We start from the raw sequence: 22,487 nt of genomic DNA on the forward strand, positions 1-22,487 counted from the left end.
TTAACTGTAATTAAAAGAAAGAAGCATGAGCCAGATGAGAGGAAGAGCTTTTACAGTAAAAAGCACACTGATCTGATTAAAACAACTGATCTGATTAAAACAACTGATCTGATATGGTCCATGATAATAAATTATTAGGACTGCATCTAACAAGAATTTTATCCACCTGCATTATTTTCTCAGTTGATCAATTAATGTTTTGGTTTATAAAATGCCAGAAAATAGTCAAATAAGACCCATCATCTTCAAACTGCTTGTTCCGCTCAACCAGCGAACTAAACCTCAGAGATATCCACTTTAAATTGATGGAAAAAAGAGAAAAATCCTCAGAATGTGGAAGCTGAATATTTTGTGTTTTTGCTTCAACCGATTAATCGACTGATGGGTCTTTGCACCATCTACTCGCGTCTGTGTAGGATAACGGTCCCTTTAATCAGACTGAATGGTCAGTTATATCCACAGCTCAGGGCTAAAACATCAGCAGTGTTGTGAAGCAAAACACACACACACACACACACACACACACACACACACACACACACACACACACAAACACTCCATCAAGAATCCCAGAATCCCATAACACCTGGAAAAAGTACTGACCTGTTTCCTTCTCAGTGTGTGTGTGTGTGTGTGTGTGTGTGTGTGTGTGTGTGTGTGTGTATGCGTGCATTAAGTGGTTTGGGAGCTGCGGAGCAGGATGCGGGTCTGCCATGCCCTCAGTGTCTGTGACTGTTTTTAGTGGCAACAGTGTGATACCATCTAACCCCGGCCTCAGCAAAACACTGAAAAACACCACGACCATCGAGCTGCTTGGTTTCCACCCTAAAACACTGAAATCCTCCAATTCAGTGTCTCACATTCATCTGAGAATGACAGAGTGAGAAAGTCCCTGTGGATGAGGCTGTAACAGCAGGAGCAAACCGCAAGTAATCGGTTACGCGGAAGCAATGACAATCCCACAATGTCAATAAATAATATTTGTGGATCAGACTCATCTGTCGTCCAGGTAGAGCTGAGTAGATGTAAATGATAGCTCCACACAGCTCGCATCATTTCAAAGCTCATGGATGTCTGTTAACATTCAGAGAGACAGCAGCATGATAATGATCATCAAACACACAATAACACTGTCTCATTGTTCATATGGCCTCGTTCCCTGTTTACCCAACAACAGCAAAGCCTCACCGAACCTCAAACCCGAGCTGACAGTGGTCCACTGTGACTCAAACAGACCTCAGTGCAGTTACAGGCTCACTCGGCTCAGGCAAGTGCTTACACGCTAGTAAAGTGGGGACGGATTTGCATCTCATTTCCATCCCGGTTAGATGCCTGGAGTGAGGCGGTATGGCGTTAAAAACCAACTGTCTTCTAGGATGAGGGAGGTGGAGAAGAGGGATGAGAGAGAGGACGGGGGGGGGGGGTTATCCCACTAAGTAAACTGACAAATGACATAAAGCATCCTGGAGGGTTTGAACCGTTGGGAACTGCTGGCATGTGCTTCATGTGCATCTGGGTTGCACATTAGAAAGCACTCATGGCACCTTCAAGATGTCCACTTGTCTGTGTTTGCAGCACTTCTTCTCATTTCTCCTTATGTTTGTGTCTCTGTCACTCTCAAACAGTCATGAGATCATCTCTGTGCCTCGGGCTGTTGAACACCAGTAACTACAGCAAGCCTGGCCTGGGTGTGGGCTCCCTCCTGCTGGAGAGCAGGCTTTAATTTAAGCAATGACAGAAAGAGCTTGCTGAATGCATTCCTCCTTTGTGGATATTAAGATGTCTCTTCAAGATGAATTATTAAACTTATCTCTTCTCTTTTGGGTTTTTTTTTTCAACACCTCTCTAGATCAGACGTCACAAAGTATTTCACAATTAAAAACAAAAAAGATATAAAGCAATATAAAAGTAATACGAGCTGTTTTTGTCCACAGATCTTAAGTCTAACAGGAGAGAGTTGCAAAGACCTAACTGGTGATATAAGGCTCGAATTGGTTTCTCATAGGCGCCTTTAAAGTAATCACAACAATCTCGAATTGGAGTCACAGCTTTTTTGGACTTGGGGTTGTAGATATTAGCATCGGCTTCCTGTTAGTTTCAGAATTGATTATTAAGTAGTTTAGCTCCACAGCACCTCTCTGTGAAATGTGCTATATAAATAAAGTTTTGCTTGCTTGGCTTGATAAGACATAGCTTTAAAATGTCTGTGCAAAGCAGAGAAGACGGGACCCAGAGCAGAACCTTGGGGTACACCACCCGACAGAGAGACCTTCTTCAGAGAGGTAGGAACCAGCGGGGCTGACCCAGTGTCTAGCTGAGGTACTGTGGTCCAGCAGCACCAAAACAAAACACTCTCCTGCATCTCTGTGCCCCAGTATATAATCTGAAACTTACGCTCATCTAAACAACTGCTTTTCCCACAGCTTTCTTTGTCTTTGAAGCTAGCAGATTATTGGGTTTCACACCCAGTGGTGCAAAGCACTGTTCTGTAGTACGGTTATTTCATTTTATTGCATTTTATAGCTCTTCTCCACTTTATTTCAGCTGGAAATGCTCTACTGTTTACATCATGACATTTATCTGATGGCTGTATAGTTACAAGTCACAGATTTAGATTTTACATGTGATAAAACATGTCAGATTATGAAATACAAGGCTTTCTTAAAGATTAAACCTGTGCTTTGCAGTCTTTTTGGTTTGTGAGCTCTGAAGAAAAGCAGCATCTGTTTGGGATCTGTTGTCACATTTCACATATCTACGAGTTATCAGCAGTTCCACCAAAGAGACGTTTCCTCTCTAAACGTCACGTGGTTTCATTTAAGCGACCATTTTACGTCCAGAGAGGTGAAATTATCCAGAACTTCACAAAAAGCAAAGATGAGCTAAAATGTACGTCACATTTTCTTCTTTCCTCTCCATTAATCATCTCATGAACCCCTCACTGACCCTTTGGAGGGCCCTAACCTCTATGTTGAGACTCAATAATCCAACTGTAAATGAAGTACACAAAGCAGTTAAACTGAGCTCCACCTCCAGCAGCTACAATCATTGATGCATCAGTATTAACAGTCTAATAATGTCATATATGACAATATAACAGTCACTTTTGACGCTTTAAATACTTTTTGCTGATAATTCAGAATTTTAACTTAAGTTGGATTTTGAGCACATGCAATCTTAATGCAACCTTTTTTGCGTTGCTGTATTGGTGCCTTTCCTCCTTATCTGCTGGATGTTAAATCTACTGCAGGTCTCTGATTTGTCTGATCCCACGCTTTGATCCTCTCTCTCCTTCTTTTGTCTGTTTTCCCCCCATAGTTTGGCCTCTGTGTCGAGTCAGCATCTAACCAGACCCACCATCAGCAGCTCAGCCTCATATTCCCAGTCTCCCCTCTCACACGCACACACACACACACAACCACACACCCTTGTATCCCTCCCTCACTGTTTTATCCCATGTCTTCGGTGCAAACACAAACAAGCTCCAGGAGAAGCAGGTGTCCTTCGACTGGGATAAATAAACAGTAAACCAGGATCCAGGAGCAGGAGGTTGTGTCTGCGTGTGTGTTGGTGTGTGTGGGACAGAGAGAGAAGGGGGGGAGGGGGAATTACTGTTAGTTTCTGTCTCAGTGTGTGTGTGTGTGTGTGTGTGTGTGTGTGTGTGTGTGTGTGTGTGTGTGTGTGTGAAGGGGGAAACTTTGAATATTGCTGATAGCATCTTTTAAGCCCCCTCTGTCTCAAAGCTGTTTGTTTTCACTCACTGTGTTTCTTTTCATCCTGTGTTTTTGGGTTTTAAGGTTTTATTCTACACTTACGCTTATTTTATCACAATCAGCCCACAGCGTGTTGTAGAGGATTAGAAACAGCAGAGGCCATTCAAATACAGCATATTGCTGATTGCTTTAACTCTCCGTGGCAGACTTCCACAGAAAAACGCCTCATTTTATGGCCAGTAATTTGTTCCTGTTTCACGCTATTTAGCTGATGGTTAACCGTTAAGAGTACCACCACAACCGATTTGGTTGGCATGCTAATTCATCATTTCATTTGCACACTTGTGATGTTTCTGGAGGTTGCAGGGCTGAATTTGCCTGCTTCTCACCTGCAGCTGTGCAGGCTGATGGTAATCTGTCCTCTAGGAGAATGTAAACAGCTCTCTGTGTCATCATCCGGTAACAGTGACACAGGTGGGTGTATTTCTTCCTAACGTTTGACAAAGGTTTACTGTCGGCTGAGCTACATTGAAAACAAAACATATGAAGAAACATGTTACGTCACAGCTTCTGTACATGAGTGGTCGTCTGAAACAAGAATTTAGGGATCGGTCTCTTGGTGTCTTCCAGGGATCAGTTTACCTACTTTTACATTTTAATCTATTTGACTTCATTTTATTATTTGATTTGCTGAAACTGGTTTTCCCACATTTCCAGGCTCACAGAAAGCTCAAAGATGTAAAAGGACAGATTCAACTCCTTTGCAGTACAACATAATTGATTGTTGATGAATCTCACACAAAAAAAGAAGAGACATCTATTTTGAGACTGCTAATTAGTTGTTCAGAAATCATTGCAAGGTCCATTTAGTGGACAGTTCTCCCTGCGGTGGAGCTTTCAGCCATATCACAGGATCTCCATCGTTGGATTTAGTTTTCCCAGTTGTCAAATGTTTAGATATCCATTTTCCTGCGGTGAGCTCACAGTATATAAAGTCACTGTTTATCAGCACAAAGCTTCAGAGTTTGATATCAGTGCCGATACTGACCTTTTCAAGCAGATTGAGTTTCAGCCATCACTTAGCAAATCCACATGATAGGATGGGTCCAAACGACTGTAACTGTGGAAGACAGTCACTTGATTTCTCCATAAGTCAACCTGCAGAGAGCTCATTTTAGCTTTAGATTAAATTTACAGTCCGTTTATGCTGCACAGAAGCCAGACTGAGGATTTTGTTTCTTATATTTTACACTGGAATCATGTCAGAAAGGCATTTCATAATGGCCAGTATGAACGGGAGGGACGATGACAGCGAGTAAAACCAGTTTCAGTGGGCATCTGATGAGTGTTTTAAGACAGAGCCCAAACAGCTTTTGTCCATGCCAATACAAACTGAGTCATTTTGGTGTTTTGGCCTCGAGTCACATTAGATAAAAATGATTTCAATGACTTCACAGATTCTACATATGGGAAAAGAAAACACCGTCATTAGATCAGGACTTGATATCTGAAGATACCTGTGAGTCTTTTCAATTTGTTTCTCATTGGAGGGAGGTCATCTGTCCATACATACATATTACTGAACACAGAGTATTGTTATTTAACATATTACTGGCCAAGTACAAAAAAAAAGTCTATGTTACTCCTCCAGTCCTAAAATTAGCCCCAGAAATGCTGGACTGTGTAAATCCATTAGTTCTGATTCATTTGCTATCCTGGTGCATCCTTATTTTCTTTTTTTTTTATCCTTCTGTGTTTTATCCTTTCTATTCTCTTATCAGCTTTTTACCCCCCCCCCCCCCTTTTTTTTTTTTTTTCCAAAGAATTACATATCTACATATCCATTTTTGCCACAATAACAAACCCAACATGATAAAATCACAGCTGTTAAACCCTGTTCTTCCACTGGTTCAACATGAGTCCCTCCACAGCCACCAGGTGAGCCAATCACAACCTCCAAGAGGGTAATTGACAGCGTGGCCCCGCCCCTGCCGTCCACCTGTAATCCAATCCGCGGTCCTGTCACAGGTAAAACCGGCCTTAGTTTCTCAGCATTGCCCCCAAAAAGCGAGAAAAGCCGACAAAACCCGTTCTCTCAGTAGGGGACACCTTGTTTGTTGCCGCGGCCCTCATCCAGCGTTAGCGGCGCAGGTTTCCACCACGATAAAGAAGACGGATCGGATTTTCAGTACCAACTAGAAAGTCCAGTTCGACCGACCGAGATGTCACAGGAGCATGACAAGTAAGTTGCCCTGACTCTCCACCTTTAGCCTACACAACGGGGGCAGGTTTACTCTATAAGCTTGTAATAGCGACTCTAAATATTTTGTGGATTTTCACACTATTTTTGCATCTTTTTTCTCTTTTTGAGTTCATGGCAAAGACGGATCCATAAAAGTCCACTGTGGTCCACCTCTGACCTGCAGCTGCTGCCTGATATTTAACAAGAAAAAAACGAAAAGAAAAAGAAAAAAAAAACCCTCAGATATTTGTCTAGCATTTGCAGCATTATCTTAGGATCATTATGGCTTCTTTTTTAAGGGTAAGTTTACTCTGAGACTGGCTGCCAGGCGGGAACGTGGATCACATAGTTTCCCATGGTGTGACTCCGCTCAGTTCACCTGTCATGTTCCAGCCTGTACAGGTGTATCTCCACCTGTCGTGCGAGCCGAGGCGCCTGTTAGAATAAAAAACTGTCCCGTGATGGCGATGGGGCGGTTTAGTGTTTGATTTTGCTTTAAGCTCCAACAGTTCTGCGGGTTATTCTTAATGATGTTTGCTCAGGAATAAACACGGAGCTCGGCGGGGAGCTGTCAGCTGGAGGAGGCTGCCTCCGCTGATGGCTTTTATGTCCGACTGAGGGTTTTGATCCGCAGCTTCACTGAAAGCTGTAAAATAAAGATGAGTGTTTTTCATGCTGCTGGAAGTGCTCAGCCTATATTCTGTATGTTTTTGAGGGCAAACGACAAGGAGACATTTGAGGGGAGTGAAATTGTACACCTAGGCGTTGGCCCTTCTACTTACACAGACAATGTAAGCAAGCACAGGGCTATATGAGGTTATATTTTTTTGCTTAAACAGCTCAAATGTTTTATGTCAGAAATGAAAGACTGAATGCTTGCTTCTCTGAGAGAAAATGTTTATTTTATTTTATTTTTCCTTATATAGTGCATTAAAAAGTGACACGTCTGTGGATCCATGCTGCAAATGATTTATTCCCTACAAGTGAAATCTAATTTTAATCTCTGAAAAACCAACTCTTTTTGCTGTTGTTTTAGTAATGGATTACATTTCCTCAGAGTGTTATGGCTGGCAAATAAAGGATCTTATCAGGTTGCCTTTTATGAACAGCACAATTAGATATAGGATTACTAATTATCACTTTGCTTTGACCATTGAGGGGAAAAAAGCTGTATTTGTTGTAGATACTCAACGTGGAAACTGAACCAGTCCGTTTACACTTTGTCATAATTGCTTTGTTGTGGCAGAAAATCAGCAGATGGATTTGGTGGCAGGATGATTGAAGACGTGTGGTAGGGGTGTGTAGTTTCCAAAGTTTGACGGGGAAAGCTAATGAGCTACATGAAACTTTAATAACAAGAGCTTGACTCTACTTTTTTCTAGTCAAGGCGTAACACGTCTAAGAAACGAGACGAGGAAATATTCAGATTTACTGTAAATAGGCACGTTCACTGTTTAAATGTTCAATATGTTGTACTTTCATTTCTTTTTAAATTTAAGGCGTTTATCTGTGTTCGGTGACATTTAGACGACAACAAGTAGGTGAGACACATGAAAATACAAGCTGGTGTGTTCTTATTGGTCCAGCTCAGTCCTGTTTGTAAAGCTGTGACTCTGAAGGCCTCACGAGATAGAAGAGGAAGGAGAAAGAGTCAGGTGATGACTGCGCGCAAGAACCTATTTTTCACAAACAGGTTCTCTTATGAAAACAGTAGCATGACGCTTATCAAACACAGGAATGTAGCTTGGTCAGATGCGTCACTTGCGGTCACCTTCTCAGCCAATGAGTGATCCCCGAACCAGAGTCATCACACTGGCCGAGCCTGTAGAGCATCTTTTTCTCCTCGGTGGTTCGATGGCTGAGATTTGTTGCGTAATCAGCGGAAAGCCTGAACAACTGGTCTCACAGATAGAGAGCATCTCCATGGTGGATCTCTCGCTCTCGTAACCTGTTTGTCTCTTTTGAACGAGGCCGAGATTGAAGGCCTCGGTTTTGTGAACTTGTGTGAAGTCAGCGAGGAGAGGTCTGCTAATCCTAGAGTCTGTATCCACTCTTTTAAATGTATATGGGTTGTGTTCAAACAGTATATTTGAAGTCAAGCCTTAATCAGCTGACTTTATTTGAAAAGTGCTGATAAACAGGTTCAAAAAAGCGCTAACATCTGAATAACTGGTTGGTACACAGTCACTTATGAAAGTCTTGTCTTCCCACAGTAAGCGTGCGGTCCTGGTTCTCCAGAACGAGCCGGGTTATGGCGGCCAGCGTCGCTCCTTCACCACAGAAGACGAAGCTTGGAAATCATTTCTGGAGAACCCGCTGACAGCTGCCACCAAGGCCATGATGAGCATAAATGGAGACGAGGACAGCGCTGCAGCTCTTGGCCTGCTCTACGACTACTACAAGGTATCAGGAAAAACTCAGAAATCATGTGAGCACGCAGGAAAAAAGGTCTGCAACTTTCCGAGGGCTTAAATCAAACATGCAGAATCTCATTTCAGGGGATTAGTTACCAAATCCTTTCAGGTTTTACCTATATGATCATTGTCCATGCTGACATACGACCATTAAAGAACATCTGCAAAGCAGAGCCTCGGTCATGTAACTGATCTAGCTGCATATACAGACAGCAGGATGACCCTGGTTGTTGGATGTGATGTGGTCAGACGCTGAGCGGCTGTGTTTACACTCCCGTACAGGTGCCCAGGGAAAAGAGAACAATACCTCAGAGCAAGCCCGAAGCACTGGTCTGTGATGTGGATCCTAACAAAAGGTAAGCAGCAGCCCTCACCTAATGCCACCCCGCTTTAAAAATAAAAGCCCAGCAGAGGGGAACCACAGCATGAAGGCAATGGAGAGGCTCGAGCTCTGAATTCTCTCTCTCTCTCTGAATTTCGTGGGTGTACAAGATCTGAACGCAGCATACAAAAGGCCAAAAAGCCTTGTTTTTAGCGTCTAACCCAATAGATTTGTTCTTCACTTGGAGTAATAACACAAGTTTCTCACGGACATACTGACTTTATCTTATGAGGTAATCAGTCATAAAACCAAGTGACACAAAATAGTGAATACAAACAGTTATAAGTGTCATAAAAGTTCAAGATAAAGCTTTAAAGCCTCAAAAGAGAGCGAGCTTGAGAGCTGTTTAATTCCTTTCAAATGGTGTGTACCTGAATCCAAGATTAGTGTGTACGTATTGGTTATCTAAAAGAAATTAATCAATCACTTTACCTGTCCCCAAAGGGCAACTGGTTGCGCAGCAGTGAAACACAAAACATAACAAAAAACACAAAGCACATGAACACATATACAGACAAAACTTAAAACTATTAAAATAACGACTGAAAATAAGTCAAAATATGAGTGAAAATATAGAATCCTAATGGTAGTGGAGTATTTACAGTATATGTACTCATGTCAGGTTAGTTGTGACTCCTGAGAGACAGTAGAGCTTCATACTAGATGAACATCATCGTAATTATGATGATTTTTACGGAAACAGTCACACTTTAAATCCAATGTATGTGCTTTTTCTCTTTGTTCCAGACACCAGATCCAGGCCGGACACCCCATAGTTCCACTTCAGGAAGCCGGCATGGAGAACAGGATCCAGGTCCTCAAGGGGCCCTTCAATATTCTTCAGCTGGCCCAGGACAAGAGGAACCAGTTCCCCTCACCAGGTCTGTTCACCTTCACTAACACAAGCAAAGGAGAGCCACTGAAAAACCAAAAACCCGATCATCAGTTTTCTGATTTTCCTTTCAGACACGACCGTCACAGTTTCCATCGCCACCGGGCCAAACTACCCGCCCATCAAGACGGAGGTGCCCAGCCACGGCTTCTCAGTGACCATCCCAAACAACTGCGGTGAAACCGAAAGCCATGTGGGCGTCTTTGAGCGCCAGCTCAACCACAGCGGGGTCCAGTTCAGCCCCAGCACCCAGTCCCGCACGCCCCCCGACTCCACCTTCTCTGAGAGTTTCAAGGATGGTTCCCAGGAGGTGTGTGTTTCGATCCCCCTCTTTCTAAACCCCGCTAATGCTCTCCCTACAGCCGCCCCCCTCCTCCTCTCCTCCACTTTCCTCTCCTCTCAGATCTCTCCCATCAGACAATAGGATATTCACCTGATCCCATGGAGCCAGCGGTGGGCTCAGCCTTCCCTGGTTTTATTTGAACATGCCAAAATAGCGGCCAGTGTGTTATTATGCCATTGTCTCACCAACACAATAAAGTGCTGTACTGTTCTCCTACAATAGCCAAAGCCCTTTCTCCATCCTTTCTCTCTATTTAACCTGGAGGGGAATTACTTTAGAAAAGAGTAACCCAACAAAACCCCTGTACAGGAGGGGGGTGGGCAGGAACAACATGATGGAAGAGCCATTTGAACTCAAAGAAATTGAGGATGACGGGGAAGAACAAATTAATAAAATCCACACAAAGTCGGGGAAGAAGAGAGAGAAAAAACAGGGCATGAAATAATTCCTCTGGTGAATTATAGGATATAAATCATCTAAAAGCAAAGAAGCTGTTTAATATCCTCTTTTTGCTGCTCCTCACTTCACACGTTATCTGTCTTCTTTGTGTGCTGCAGGTGTTTTCCTTCCCGGGGGATCTCCAGTTACGCATGTCCTCCATGACGCCTGACGAGTACCCTCAGTTTGACACCGTGCCGGGGTAAGTCGTGCGGCCGCCGGCCCACCTCCAGACTTCCACCACCATTCAGCTTTTGACACAACGCTGCAGAATGGCCTCATTCATCGCAGTCACAGGGGAGACACCAGACTCCCCCTCTGTGTGAAAGACAAGAGCCTGCACACACACACAGGTGTTATCTGACAACACACTGATTTTAGGTCATGATTTAGCTGCGGTGGCGAACTGAAGGGCACCAAATAATGCAAGTTTTTGAATGGTGTTATTGCATTGTTGTCCAGTTGTTGCTTAATTTTGCCACCATCTCACCGTATTTTAGGAATAATTTCGAGTACACCCTTGAGGCGTCCAAGTCTCTGCGTCAGAAGACAGGTGACGGCACGATGACATATCTCAACAAGGGCCAGTTTTACCCAATCACCCTCAGGGAGATTGACAACAAAGGCGTGCAGCAGCCCATCACCAAAGTCAGGGTAAGAGAGAGGCACAGAAAGAAACCTGAAACAAGCAACAGTTTAGGATTTATTGACAGTAACCACATGTTGAATACCACTACAGCATGTGAAGTTGTCGTTGTGTGTGTTAATGCGTTGCCAGAGCGTGGTGATGGTGGTGTTCGGAGAGGAGAAGTGCAGAGACGATCAGCTGAAACACTGGAAGTACTGGCACTCCAGGCAGCACACTGCCAAGCAGAGGTGTCTGGACATTGGTAAGAAGTCTTTCATTTTTTTAACAGTCAGTTGCATTAAAAAGAATATATGGGAGTGATGCATTTAAAGGTCAAATAAAGTGTGTGTTTGAGACACTGCATGATGCAGATGGAGGTTGATTTTAAAGCTCCAATGATTCATGCCGGCTTTATGATGGATTGGGTTGATTAATCCTCCTGTGTCTGCACAGTTAAGTGGCTGGTTGAAAGGGTAGCTTAGCAGTAACGGACAGGGAAAGGCGTGTTGTTGTGCAGCCTCTAAAAAACACAGTGTGTCACACAGTGACTTAATGAATGGTGAATTAGTGAATTTTTAGTGAATTAGTGATTAGTGAATAAAAATAAAGTTTTTCTTGAGTGTTGAGTGTTGCAGTCTAATTGCACATATGTGGCTCTTTACACTAGCCTGGTTTGCCTTATTACTACTACATTACCGACTAAACTCTTGTTTGTTGTCACAGCTGACTACAAGGAGAGCTTCAACACCATTGGCAACATCGAGGAGATTTCCTACAACGCCATCTCCTTCACCTGGGACACCAATGAGGAGGCCAAAGTAAGACATTACAAGAAACACCTACACACACACACATAATTAGACGTGCTTGTACGAAAGCTGCCGTTAGTGCAGTGTTTGGCCCACAGGATCACTGCTGATCTGAGGTTTCCATACACTTCCTTGTCTTGAACTCTTAATATGAGCCTTGAACTTTTCACATCAACACGCTTAAGCCAAAAATAGACGACTCCTCCTTCTTGGAGGTGCCGTGTGGTTTTTGCTACAGACCAGAATGAAGGTCTCAGGTGTTGACACCCCTTTGTCAGTGATCAGCATCCACTTTGTTCATTGTGATCCCCCAAAACAGTCGTTAGAGAAAATTGGTGCTTAAATAGACGAGCGAGGATGCCGTCACCTCCTCTCGTGTGTGTAGTCTTGTTGCGTAGAGGCATGGAAACGTGTGTGTGTGACTCTTCCTCCCCTGTGCATATACATTCTTGACTGGTCCAACCAGCCTGTCACCCCTATTGTGATGCTGCTTGTTAAGGCATTTCTGCACACCAGACAAAGAGTTCAGGAATGAGGAAACTCAGCAGGAGGGGGACGAGGACCAGACTGGACAGTTAATAAATTAAAATCCTGTTCGACAAGTAGGGGAGGTGACAGAAAGGAGGAGCTCCACTCCTGTCTTCCAGTCGTGATATTTGTGTTTGTTGTTGACCCTCATGTCGCTGTCTGGCGATGATCCAGATGACTGACGGGCTGACAAACACACGAAGAGACAACATGGCACCTCGGCTCAACTCCGGCGTCTCTCTCTCTCTGTAGGCTACGCTTAGCGTGAAGAAAGTCAGATGCACAAACTTCTCTTTTGCGCACACACACACACACACACACACACACACACACACACACACTCACACACACAAGCACACACACCAGGATGTGGGTCTAACTGTCACATGACTCGAGGCCTGTGTCCATAGGATGTTCATCCTTGTGTGTGTTCATGACTTCACTGTGTGTGTATTTTTGGAAGCAACGCCCTGCCAGGTTGTTTGAGCATCTCATCAATCATCGGTGATGATTGATCTCATCGATCTGTTTATTGACAGATGAAGATGTGTGTGTGTGTATATGTGCGTGTGAGCAGGTGTGAGCACGTATGTGTGGCTCACCCCCGGGGTGATTGCTCTGCAGCGTATATGTATTTGCAGTGTATTTGCAAAAGGCAGCCCATCCCTTATGTTTGCCTGCTCTGAGGCAATTTAATTAAAACGTCTTTCACCGACAATGATTTTCCTTTGATGGTTCCTGTTTGTGTAGCACATTTTCAACTGTCTTTTCAACTTATCTGCAGTATGTTTTTTTTTCCTGACTTATCATTTTGCCATTTGAACAAAGTATAAAGCTGCCAGCAACCCAGAATACAAGAGAAGACACTTTTGGCACCTTTAAAAATGTACAAATAGTCAAACTCTTTGAGGTTGTAAACATTATTTCAATATTTATGCACAAATACAGCAGAAAATGTAATGCAACTACAATATAACCTGTTTACATGAGATTTTATCCCAACTTCAGCTCCTCATTCCCAACCACGTGAGATGGTGTGTGAAAGCCCCACATCAGCAATTTTAACTGCTTTTCTCAGCTTGCCTCTGCATGATATATAGATAAAGTTATGAAACTAGAAATAAAACCTGCTTAGTGCAGACTCCAGAGGGTCTTTCACACTGAATTTGTGCATCACCTCAAAGCACAGACACATTCACACAGTTCCTTTTCTTTTGGCTTTTAAATTACATTTATAATATCAGTGAAATCTGCTGCTTTGCCCCCTGGATACTCTCTATTAGGTGTTTCCAAATGCTCTGTTATTATCGTGTGTTTTGTTGACACAATTATTACCTGTTTTCAATACAAGCACCACGGGGACAAAGGAGCCTGTGATTACTAGATGTGACCAATAGAGGGCAGCAAAGAACACTGAAAGAGGCGCGTGCTGCAGGAAGGCCTTCAGTGTTTCACAGTGATGCAAACTGACAACTGAGTTTCTTAATGATTTAAAAACAGCATTTAAAAAGTGAGATTATCACTGAAGTAACTCTTAACTGCAATGGACAAAGCTTGTTTTTATGTTTCATTTCTCCAGCTTTATACAGGGAAAGTTGGGCACTTTCTGTTTGCTTTGAGCACAACTGTTTCCATCGTCTTTGTTTCATTTGTCCTGTCTTCTCCCTCCATCCTCCCGCCCACAGATCTTCATCTCCGTCAACTGTCTGAGCACAGACTTCTCCTCTCAGAAGGGCGTGAAGGGTCTTCCTCTGAACCTGCAGATCGACACCTACAGCTACAACAACCGCAGCAACAAGCCCATCCACCGCGCCTACTGCCAGATCAAAGTCTTCTGTGACAAGGGAGCTGAGAGGAAGATCCGAGACGAGGAGAGGAAGCAGTCCCGCCGGAAAGGGAAGGTGGCCGAGCTCAACCCTGGCCTGGCCTGTGAGTCACTCAGCTCTTCACCTTGTGTAACATGCACCAGCAGGGGCTGAAACGGCTGTACTTGCTGTAGCTAATCCCGGAGTTTAAGTGTATTAGTGTATAGTACAATCTGCTACACTTCATAACAAAACAAAGTCAACTACGCTGAGAAACGACAACACTGTGGAAAATTTAATTCCTCCCCCGGCCTCCATCGCACCCTAAAACACCTACATCAGAGTTATATAATGGTCTTTTTTTTTGTCTTAAAACTACACTAATCAATATTTTTTGCATTATTAAATCAAATCAATGTGCAATATGAAAGTGGACGCTCACAGTGAGGCACCCACACAGAAATATCCTCCCCTCTCATGGAGCCGTGGAGTGTTTTAGCTCACCATTCTGGTTTCGTTGCCCACGACTTTATGGTTTACTCACATCACCGTTGTCAACATCAACCTTATTTCCAGTCAAATTAGAACCCTAAGATATCTGCCCAGCACCAAACAGCAAAGTTAGCATTTCTAACAGAGCATTTAGCTGCTAAAGAGCCAGATATTTCTCTCAGGAGTTACTTGAAACCAAAACAGAGCTAAAAATAGAGTGAATAGTGGACTTGCATTTGCTAGGTGCCCAGAAATGTGACTCTAAATAAAAGCTAATGTTGATCAGTGTTTGCTGGATGTATAAATAGGCAACGTCTTGCTAACATGTTTGCTGTGACAACTTTATATGGTGATAATCAGTCAATGTTGTGTTTACCGCCTGTTTCGCTTCCCCTAAGTGGCCATAAAAATGCCTTAGCGCAGGTTTAAAGACTTTGAAGATGTCCTGCTCATTAAACTGCTCCCTGCTGTGTCTTTTTCCACCCAGTTGTGGATGTCAAAGTACCCATCCTCCAGAAACGCAACGACGTGACCATCTTCAAGATGATGACCGACTTCGAGACCCAGCCGGTCCTCTTCATCCCTGACATTCACTTCTCTTCCTTCCAGCGCCATGTGAGTGAGACCCAAAACTCTAAATACCCACCGCTATTGTTTAGGACAGCGTGTCTCGTATGTCTTTTCTGACCATGAACATTGTTTTTGCTGCATTTATGTACCCTTTGTGGCATCTTAGGTGGTCCATAAACAGTTTGTTGATTTCAGCTTCCACCCACTCGTCAGCCAGCTGGGTTGAGGTGACCTGCATGCTTAGTTGGCAGGAACACTGAGTTCTAGTTTCCAGCTCTGATAGGAGTCCTACATACTGATGGCTGTATTTCAGACTGCTTACTCACAGGATGAATCATTTACCAGTGACTCAAAACAAACCGGGGTGGCTCAAAAAATAGTACTTGTGCTGCCACTTTAATTTGTTCGTATGGTCCGAGGAACATAAAGAGGCAGATTTAGAGACAGAGAGAGGACCGCAGTCTTGTTAATGATGTGTAGATGCTTTATGTGCCAGACGTTTAACAGCCCACTTGAAGCATGCATGCAGTTTGTCAGGTTTTTATCAGAGTTGGTTTGCAGCAGACCTCTTCAAGGTGACTGAACTCTGAGCTTTGCATCTTCCAGTCAGGACCAACATGTCACATGACACGTACAGAGGTGTGTGTGCGTGCACACCTGACAACAGTTTATTCAGTCATTTCTGCTTTTCGGGCACTTTTCATGTTCTCTGTGACACGAGAAAAATGATTCTGCAGGAAAAAGCAGTGAGAAATGACACTTGAATTTTGAGTGACCCCTGCTGGTCAAATTATTTGTGCAAGTGTCAAAAAGTGCTCTTTGTCCCTTTGTCTCACTCTCACTAAGTTTGCTTTGCTACCAACGAAGCTGAGGGAGGGACAGGCGGTTATTTTTGGTGCTGCAGATGACATTGAACCTGACTGAAGTGCTATCAGTTCCTGATAAACTCTGGGTTTTACCTACCAGCTCAGAATAGAATTCTATCGACAGGAACGCCTGCGATCAGTCACGGGGTTCAAAAAACCCCAGCATTCCAAGAATTAGAAAAACAAGATATTTTGGATTGATCCCATGAATTATTTAAAATGAGTAATTGGTTGAAAGGTTTCATACGCTCTGTTATTTACTGTGTGAGCAAACACAGCATCCACAGAGCAACTTACAACGTATTACTGCAGTGCCACTGCACCATAACTGTATGTCCACCTGTCTTTGAAAGGTGCTGTAGAAATAAAACCTTGTTTGGCAACTGATATGCAGAGTAACACAGCTAAAGTTAGGACCAAGAGGCTTATTATTGTTTTGTACTATTTAGGTCACAAACGACTTCTTATTGGAGGAAAAAACGATCAATCAGATCCATATGTCAAATCTCAAAAACCCATTTTTCCTGTTATATAACTGACTTTGTGACCCCTGAAAATGATTCGGTGACCTAACTGTACAATCTTTGCTCCACATATGAAACTCGACAGCTAAGTGGCTGGTTTCTGTTGACCAGGCTCATTTCTCAGTGATAAAGGAAGAATAAAAGGGTCAACACTGGAAACCTTCTGGACAGGGTTATTGACTTTTCCTTTGACCTGGTTGATTTAGATTAGAACTGCAGCAGTTGCACAAGTTGCACATTTGTAACATGCACTTTCATCACAGGAAAATTACATTAAAATCATATTTCATGTAGGTTATTGTCATAAATATTGGGTGCTCAATGTACCTGATGCTATTAGCTATTTAACATAAACTCAGTGATGGTTTAATTTCTCCACTTCTGTTTCCTCTGCAGCCTTTCCCGACAGAAGATGGAGAGGACAGGTGAGCTGGATGTCCTGATTTCACACTTGCTCTCTTCACTCTTTCCATTTAGTAGCTCTGAACTGAAACAACCTTTGGCACTTTCACAGTAAAAAACCATACAAGGTTGTTGTTTCTAGGAAATGCCTGTGGGCTTTGTCCTCGTGTGTATTTTATAGCCTGTTAGCTGGTTGTTAAGAGCATTTAAGCAGTGATTTGTGTGTGTGTGTGTGTGTCAACTGCAGCTCGGGCATGAAGAGATTACCCTTCAGTGATGATGAATTCGTTCCCCCCCCAAACAAGATGGCGAGAGAGGAGGAACCAAAGAAAGGTAGCACATGTGTGTGTGTGTGTGTGTGTGTGTGTGTTGCGGTTGTGTGATGCTTTGACTGTTCACATGCTGATCAGGGGTCTTTGAGTGATGCTGTTCTCAGGCAATGAATCAGTGTGTACACATACATGTGTGCACACATGCATGTGCATGAGTGTATGTTTGCTGTGATCGGCCCCTGAAGACCACCCCACAGACACCCACACATACACACTCTCTCTCTATCTGGGCCATGTGATTATTCCAGGTCTTTCAAAACACACACGTGCCCGAGGCCTCCACTGACCCAACAAAATACCAGCGATCACTACGTGCACACATGCAAACAAGCCTGTGCCCTTTGCCCTACATCCTATTCACGGGCCTACAGCTTGCTTTTTTCAATACTAAAATATGTAAATAAGTGCTTTAAGATGCATTATAGCCAGAAGGGGAAACTTTTAAAGAGTTGGACTTTACCTTGACATTTTAACACCAGTTTCACACAGATTGTGCTTGAATGCACCTGCAGTGAAGTCTCAGAGGTTTCTCCACCAGATACTCCTGTTACACAAAATAACGTCCATTTTTTTTTTCAGGTTTTGTCAAACAGTTCCTTATTTGTGAAATACTGGATACTTTCGCCTCATCAGGCCTCTAAAAGTTTCAGTGGGTGAAATCACTCTTTGGCTCACTGAACTGCTCACATCTTGTCACAGCATAAGGTTGTTGTTGTTGTGATGAGAGGTCACAAGTACACATGGCTACATTTTAACTGGTCTCAAGCCAAACAAGATGGGATCTCCTGTTTTTAATGATGCTGTAGCTTGAAGCTCTTTGAAACAGGTGTTATAAATTAAAAATGAAGCAAGATTCAGCAAACAGCAAGGTCACTGTGTTACCTGAAATTTACCCCAAACTCAGTTCAGTTAAAGCTTGAGGTGACTTTTCAAAATCTTTTCACAACAGCTGTCGGGATTTTTCCAGTTAGACAATTGGCAGCCTTGTGATGGTTTGGACGGGATCGTGCTGACGTCTGACAGAGAGAACTGCCCATCATGTCCTGAAGGGCCTCCTTCAAATGACGTCTGTCCGTGTTATCCATTGTAGCTCCAGACCACAATGAGCGAAGCAAAACTGTGGCTGTATACATGAACTGAGGCGTCTTGTAACCAAACACCACCATATAGACGAGTACCATACTGTACTGTCTGACGTCTCCTTATAGAGTGCTGCGTTAATGAGTCTTAAAATTCAGAAATGAGTGAGCATCGTTGTGCTTCCTCTCCCCTTAACTCAAAGTCGGTGAGTTTTTAGAATAGGTATTTGGTCAGATGCCTGGAATAAAGTGGTTGACACAAGCTTAAGAGATTTTCATGTTCTGTTCTATCACCTAAAATACATCAGTAAGCAAAGGCTATAACAAGTGGCTAAATGAGGCGACAGAGGTTATTGGGGACATTCATGACGGCAAACACAGAAACTTATCAACTCGTTAGCAAAGATGCTCGATAACACCAAGATTACCCATTACAAGCTTATTTTGTGCAGCAATCCAGACTCCAGTGGAAACGTCCCATTGGCTTTTTGTCAAGAGGGCAAGATAACTTCCGGGTTGACCTACAAAACCACATCATCCTGACAGCACTCTGTTTGGTCCTGCTCCTTGTACAGATGATGTAAACAAGTGAAAACTCCTCTGCACATAGCTACTTCTTAAAATAGAAGCTTTCTTGAAAACAGAAGGAGTATTTCTTGTGTTTATATCGAAGTTCCTGCAACAGGTTCCTGCAAGACGTTGGAAAACAATACGAGAAAATCTATTTAGACCGTGATCTATTTTGAGAAGACCGAGTATAGTGAATGAGAGGTGGGTCCGTCCTTCCATTTGTATGTGTGTCTCTTTACGACAATGTAAGATGAGTGTGTTTTGTCTGGGCCCAGTGCCACCTCTATGAGTCTGGATGAGAGCAGATGCAGTCTGGCAGGAGGAGCATTTTATTAAAATTGCCTGCAGAGTTATACGTTATATCTGCAGTCGTACTAATGGATTAAACACATGTGTGCATGTGTATGATGCCGTAAAGACACAAACCTGCATATGCGAAGCAAACCATCCTGACCCAAATACACTCTTATAGGCTTGTGAGGGACTTTTGGGTATTTCTGTCCAGTCCATTAACATACGTGCTTTGCTTTAACGCCTTCCCGTCTCCTCTTTCTCTTCTCACCACGCAGTCCTGCTGTATGTGCGCAAGGAGACAGAGGAGGTGTTTGATGCACTCATGCTGAAGAATCCCACGCTGAAAGGCCTGGTGGAAGCTGTAAGTTGTTTTCTGTTCACTGGACTGATAACGGCTAGTATTGTGCTTCATGTTTCATATTGGCTGTGGAATGGGATCAAAAGCTGTGGAAAAGAGGATGTGTAGGCATCTGGGGGAGAAAGAAGGAAAATGATGCAGAGAGTAATAGAAGAACAGAAAGAGGCAGGTGATTGGTTAATTTAGGGTCCAAAGACAGACAGAGTACAAGGATGATGTGCAGTAATTGCTGGAGAAACAACAGCAGAGATGATGAGCTGTAACAGGTGAACCAGGTGTCTGTAAAAGCTAATAATGTAACTCTGATTTGTTTTTTCTCAACCAGATTTCAGAGAAGTATGAATTACCTTTGGAAAAAGTTGGAAAAGTCTACAAGAAGTGCAAGAAAGGGTGAGTATGAGTATCTGTGAAGCACCAAACCCGACGTTAGCGAATAACCAGATCAATAGATTATATTCTATTTATTACTTTCACCTCAGGTGGTTGTCCTCATCCTGCTGATGAATTGGCATGTAGTTGGAAATTTAAGCGTTAATTGAGCATTAGCGATCAAACTAGCTGCCACTGTGACGCACATAAGTCAATCATCAGCTGCAGGAACAGACCCATACAGGCTGATAGGCCTCAGTGATTGCATTTGTATATTGAAGATAAATTCAAGGTCTTGAGCGAAATCTTGCTGCAATACAATAAATCTCAAATGGAATGTTTAATATTTTGGGAAATATGCTCATTTCTTGCCTAAAATTAGATGAGAAGATTGATACCACCCTTTACTTATTTAATCAACTTGTGTCCAAATTAAGAAGAGATTTTATCCTTTAGCGTTTTTGCATGAGAATGAAGTAAACATATTATTATAGATCTGTCCTATAATAAACATATCCGTCTTATAACAGGATTCTAGTCCACATGGATGACAACATCATCAAACACTACTCCAACGAAGACACCTTCCAGATCACCATGGAGGAGATGGGCGGCATGTACAAACTCACCCTCACTGAAATCTGATTGGGCGGGAGGAGATGACATCACCCAGAGCAGCAGGATGGAGGGTGAACCAAATGGAGCCGTCAGGAGCAGCGGTTTACACGTCTAGCTATGCAGCCATTATGGACTTGATGTGAAATGTAAATCATGTTGTCTTTGTGCTGTATTAATAGATTTTAAAAGTCCCACAAGAGGTATTGAAAAAGCCATAGCTCTTAATACACCACGATGTTAATTAGATATGTAAGTCATACATTTTGATTCAGGTAGTTTAAAGCCTTTTTGTGCACAGGAATCAACAAGTGAGGTCAGGTTTGATTGTTATGATACCTTTATCTTGTATTGAGTAAGTTGCACCTCAAATATTAGTGCCTACTTTTGTACATTGTGCAGTGTTTGTGGTACTGCTATACCTCATGCTATGCAAGCAGCAGTGTTTCTCATATGTTTGCATTTATGAGGAGAAACAGCTCCCTTCCTAAAGCCATAGCACTGATGATTACAGCCTGTAAAGTTGGTTATTTCGCACACAAAATGAAGACGGCAAATTATTGATGGAGCCCCAGTGGCTCAGTGTATTAATAGCGAACAGCGTGGCAGTATTTAGTGTGTAAAACCTCCTTCAACCATCATACAATTAATGGAGATTATTGTACAGTAAATGTTGTATTTTTTTTAGCATAAGAGTTTGTGAGTGAAATGGCTTAAAAGATGTTTTTCCCTCAGATCAACTTAAATAATGGCCTCTTTGTAAGTGTTAAATAGTTACTAAATATATTGAAAACAATGCCAAGACACAGCTACCCTTCTCCTGTAGAGTTGTTTTCTGAATGTGGATGAAATAGGTCAAAGAATGTCTAGTTCAGTCCAGGCAGGCTGCTCTGGAAGTGCAATATGATGTTTAGGTTCACACACATCCAGAAAGAAAAATTCTCCTCTATTGTCAAAACTACAGTATATATTACATACTAACTGATAAAAGGACTTTTTAAAATGGAAATGTTGTATATATCCACTGAAAGAAAGGATCAATATGATCCATCCTTTTGTATCTCAGTACTTATTGTGTATATATTTATTAAGAGAATGGATGTGGGTCATTTTTTTTTTTACCATATATATCCAAATTTCTATTATTCCTAATAATATAATGTTTTTTTTTCCTTTTTATATGAAGTTATTCTAACATTACATGTCATGGGACAAAAAGTTATTTACATGTTTTTAATTGATTTTTTGTTTTTTGTTTTTTTTGTCAAGGATTTGAGGCACAAGGTGCCCAATAAAGGCTCTCCAATATAGTTGCTGTTTGTTGTCTGAGACTTTTTCTTCCTCATGCTCTCTCATAATGTTGTTTTCAAACCCAGCCGAGATATTACAAGCTTTCCACCTTGCAAGAGATCTGTAATCTATGGGTATGAAGTGGTGTCATATGTAGCAAGTCTGTCGGTGGTTGATGTAGCAGGGATCAACTGTGCCAGTGTTTCCTGTCCATGGTAACAGATGTCTGGGCACAAACCCTCACCCTGTGGGCAGGAAACACGTGCAGAGAGGCTGCTCTGTCAGAAACCTGGCCACAGATTTATTGATTTTGAAGCAGCCTGTTCTCTAGGGACAGTAATGTCAATCAGCTGGTCCACCACTTTGGTCCAGACTGAAACATCTCAACACCTATGAGATGCATTGCCGTGACATGTCGACACAGACGTTCATGATCCTCAGAGGATGAATCTTGATGACTTTGGTGATTCTATGAGTTTTCCTCTGGTGTCACCATGAGGTTGACATTTGTGGTTTTGAATGAAACGTACTG

General features: G+C 42.7%; 1 protein-coding gene across 2 annotated transcripts; it reads left to right on the top strand.

Annotated features, from left to right (window-relative positions):
- Window positions 1-5,803: 5,803 nt before the first annotated feature.
- grhl1 (grainyhead-like transcription factor 1) lies at window positions 5,804-21,921 on the top strand. 2 transcript variants are annotated; one of them, XM_076749553.1, is made up of 16 exons: window positions 5,804-5,955; window positions 8,169-8,358; window positions 8,652-8,725; window positions 9,499-9,632; window positions 9,718-9,953; window positions 10,544-10,626; window positions 10,925-11,078; window positions 11,203-11,314; window positions 11,776-11,870; window positions 14,075-14,318; window positions 15,174-15,301; window positions 17,043-17,071; window positions 17,296-17,381; window positions 19,599-19,684; window positions 20,007-20,071; window positions 20,581-21,921. In XM_076749553.1, the coding sequence occupies exons 1-16, from the start codon at window positions 5,936-5,938 to the stop codon at window positions 20,693-20,695; spliced, it is 1,851 nt and encodes a 616-aa protein (XP_076605668.1). In that variant the 5' UTR covers window positions 5,804-5,935; the 3' UTR covers window positions 20,696-21,921. The 2 variants fall into 2 exon arrangements, with proteins under 2 accessions (XP_076605668.1, XP_076605669.1); XM_076749554.1 differs by lacking the exon at window positions 5,804-5,955 and adding an exon at window positions 6,049-6,255.
- Window positions 21,922-22,487: the final 566 nt, after the last annotated feature.

The sequence above is a fragment of the Chaetodon auriga genome, chromosome 14, assembly GCF_051107435.1.
Source record: "Chaetodon auriga isolate fChaAug3 chromosome 14, fChaAug3.hap1, whole genome shotgun sequence".
Classification (NCBI taxonomy): Eukaryota; Metazoa; Chordata; class Actinopteri; order Chaetodontiformes; family Chaetodontidae; genus Chaetodon; species Chaetodon auriga.

What these genes read in the sequence shown, in the direction of transcription:
- grhl1 (XM_076749553.1), top strand. Translation starts at nt 5,936, where the DNA reads ATGTCACAGGAGCATGACAA. An exon ending in ATGTCACAGGAGCATGACAA is followed by an intron (nt 5,956 to 8,168) that starts GTAAGTTGCCCT and finishes GTCTTCCCACAG; the next exon opens with TAAGCGTGCGGTCCTGGTTC. An exon ending in GAACCAGTTCCCCTCACCAG is followed by an intron (nt 9,633 to 9,717) that starts GTCTGTTCACCT and finishes TTTTCCTTTCAG; the next exon opens with ACACGACCGTCACAGTTTCC.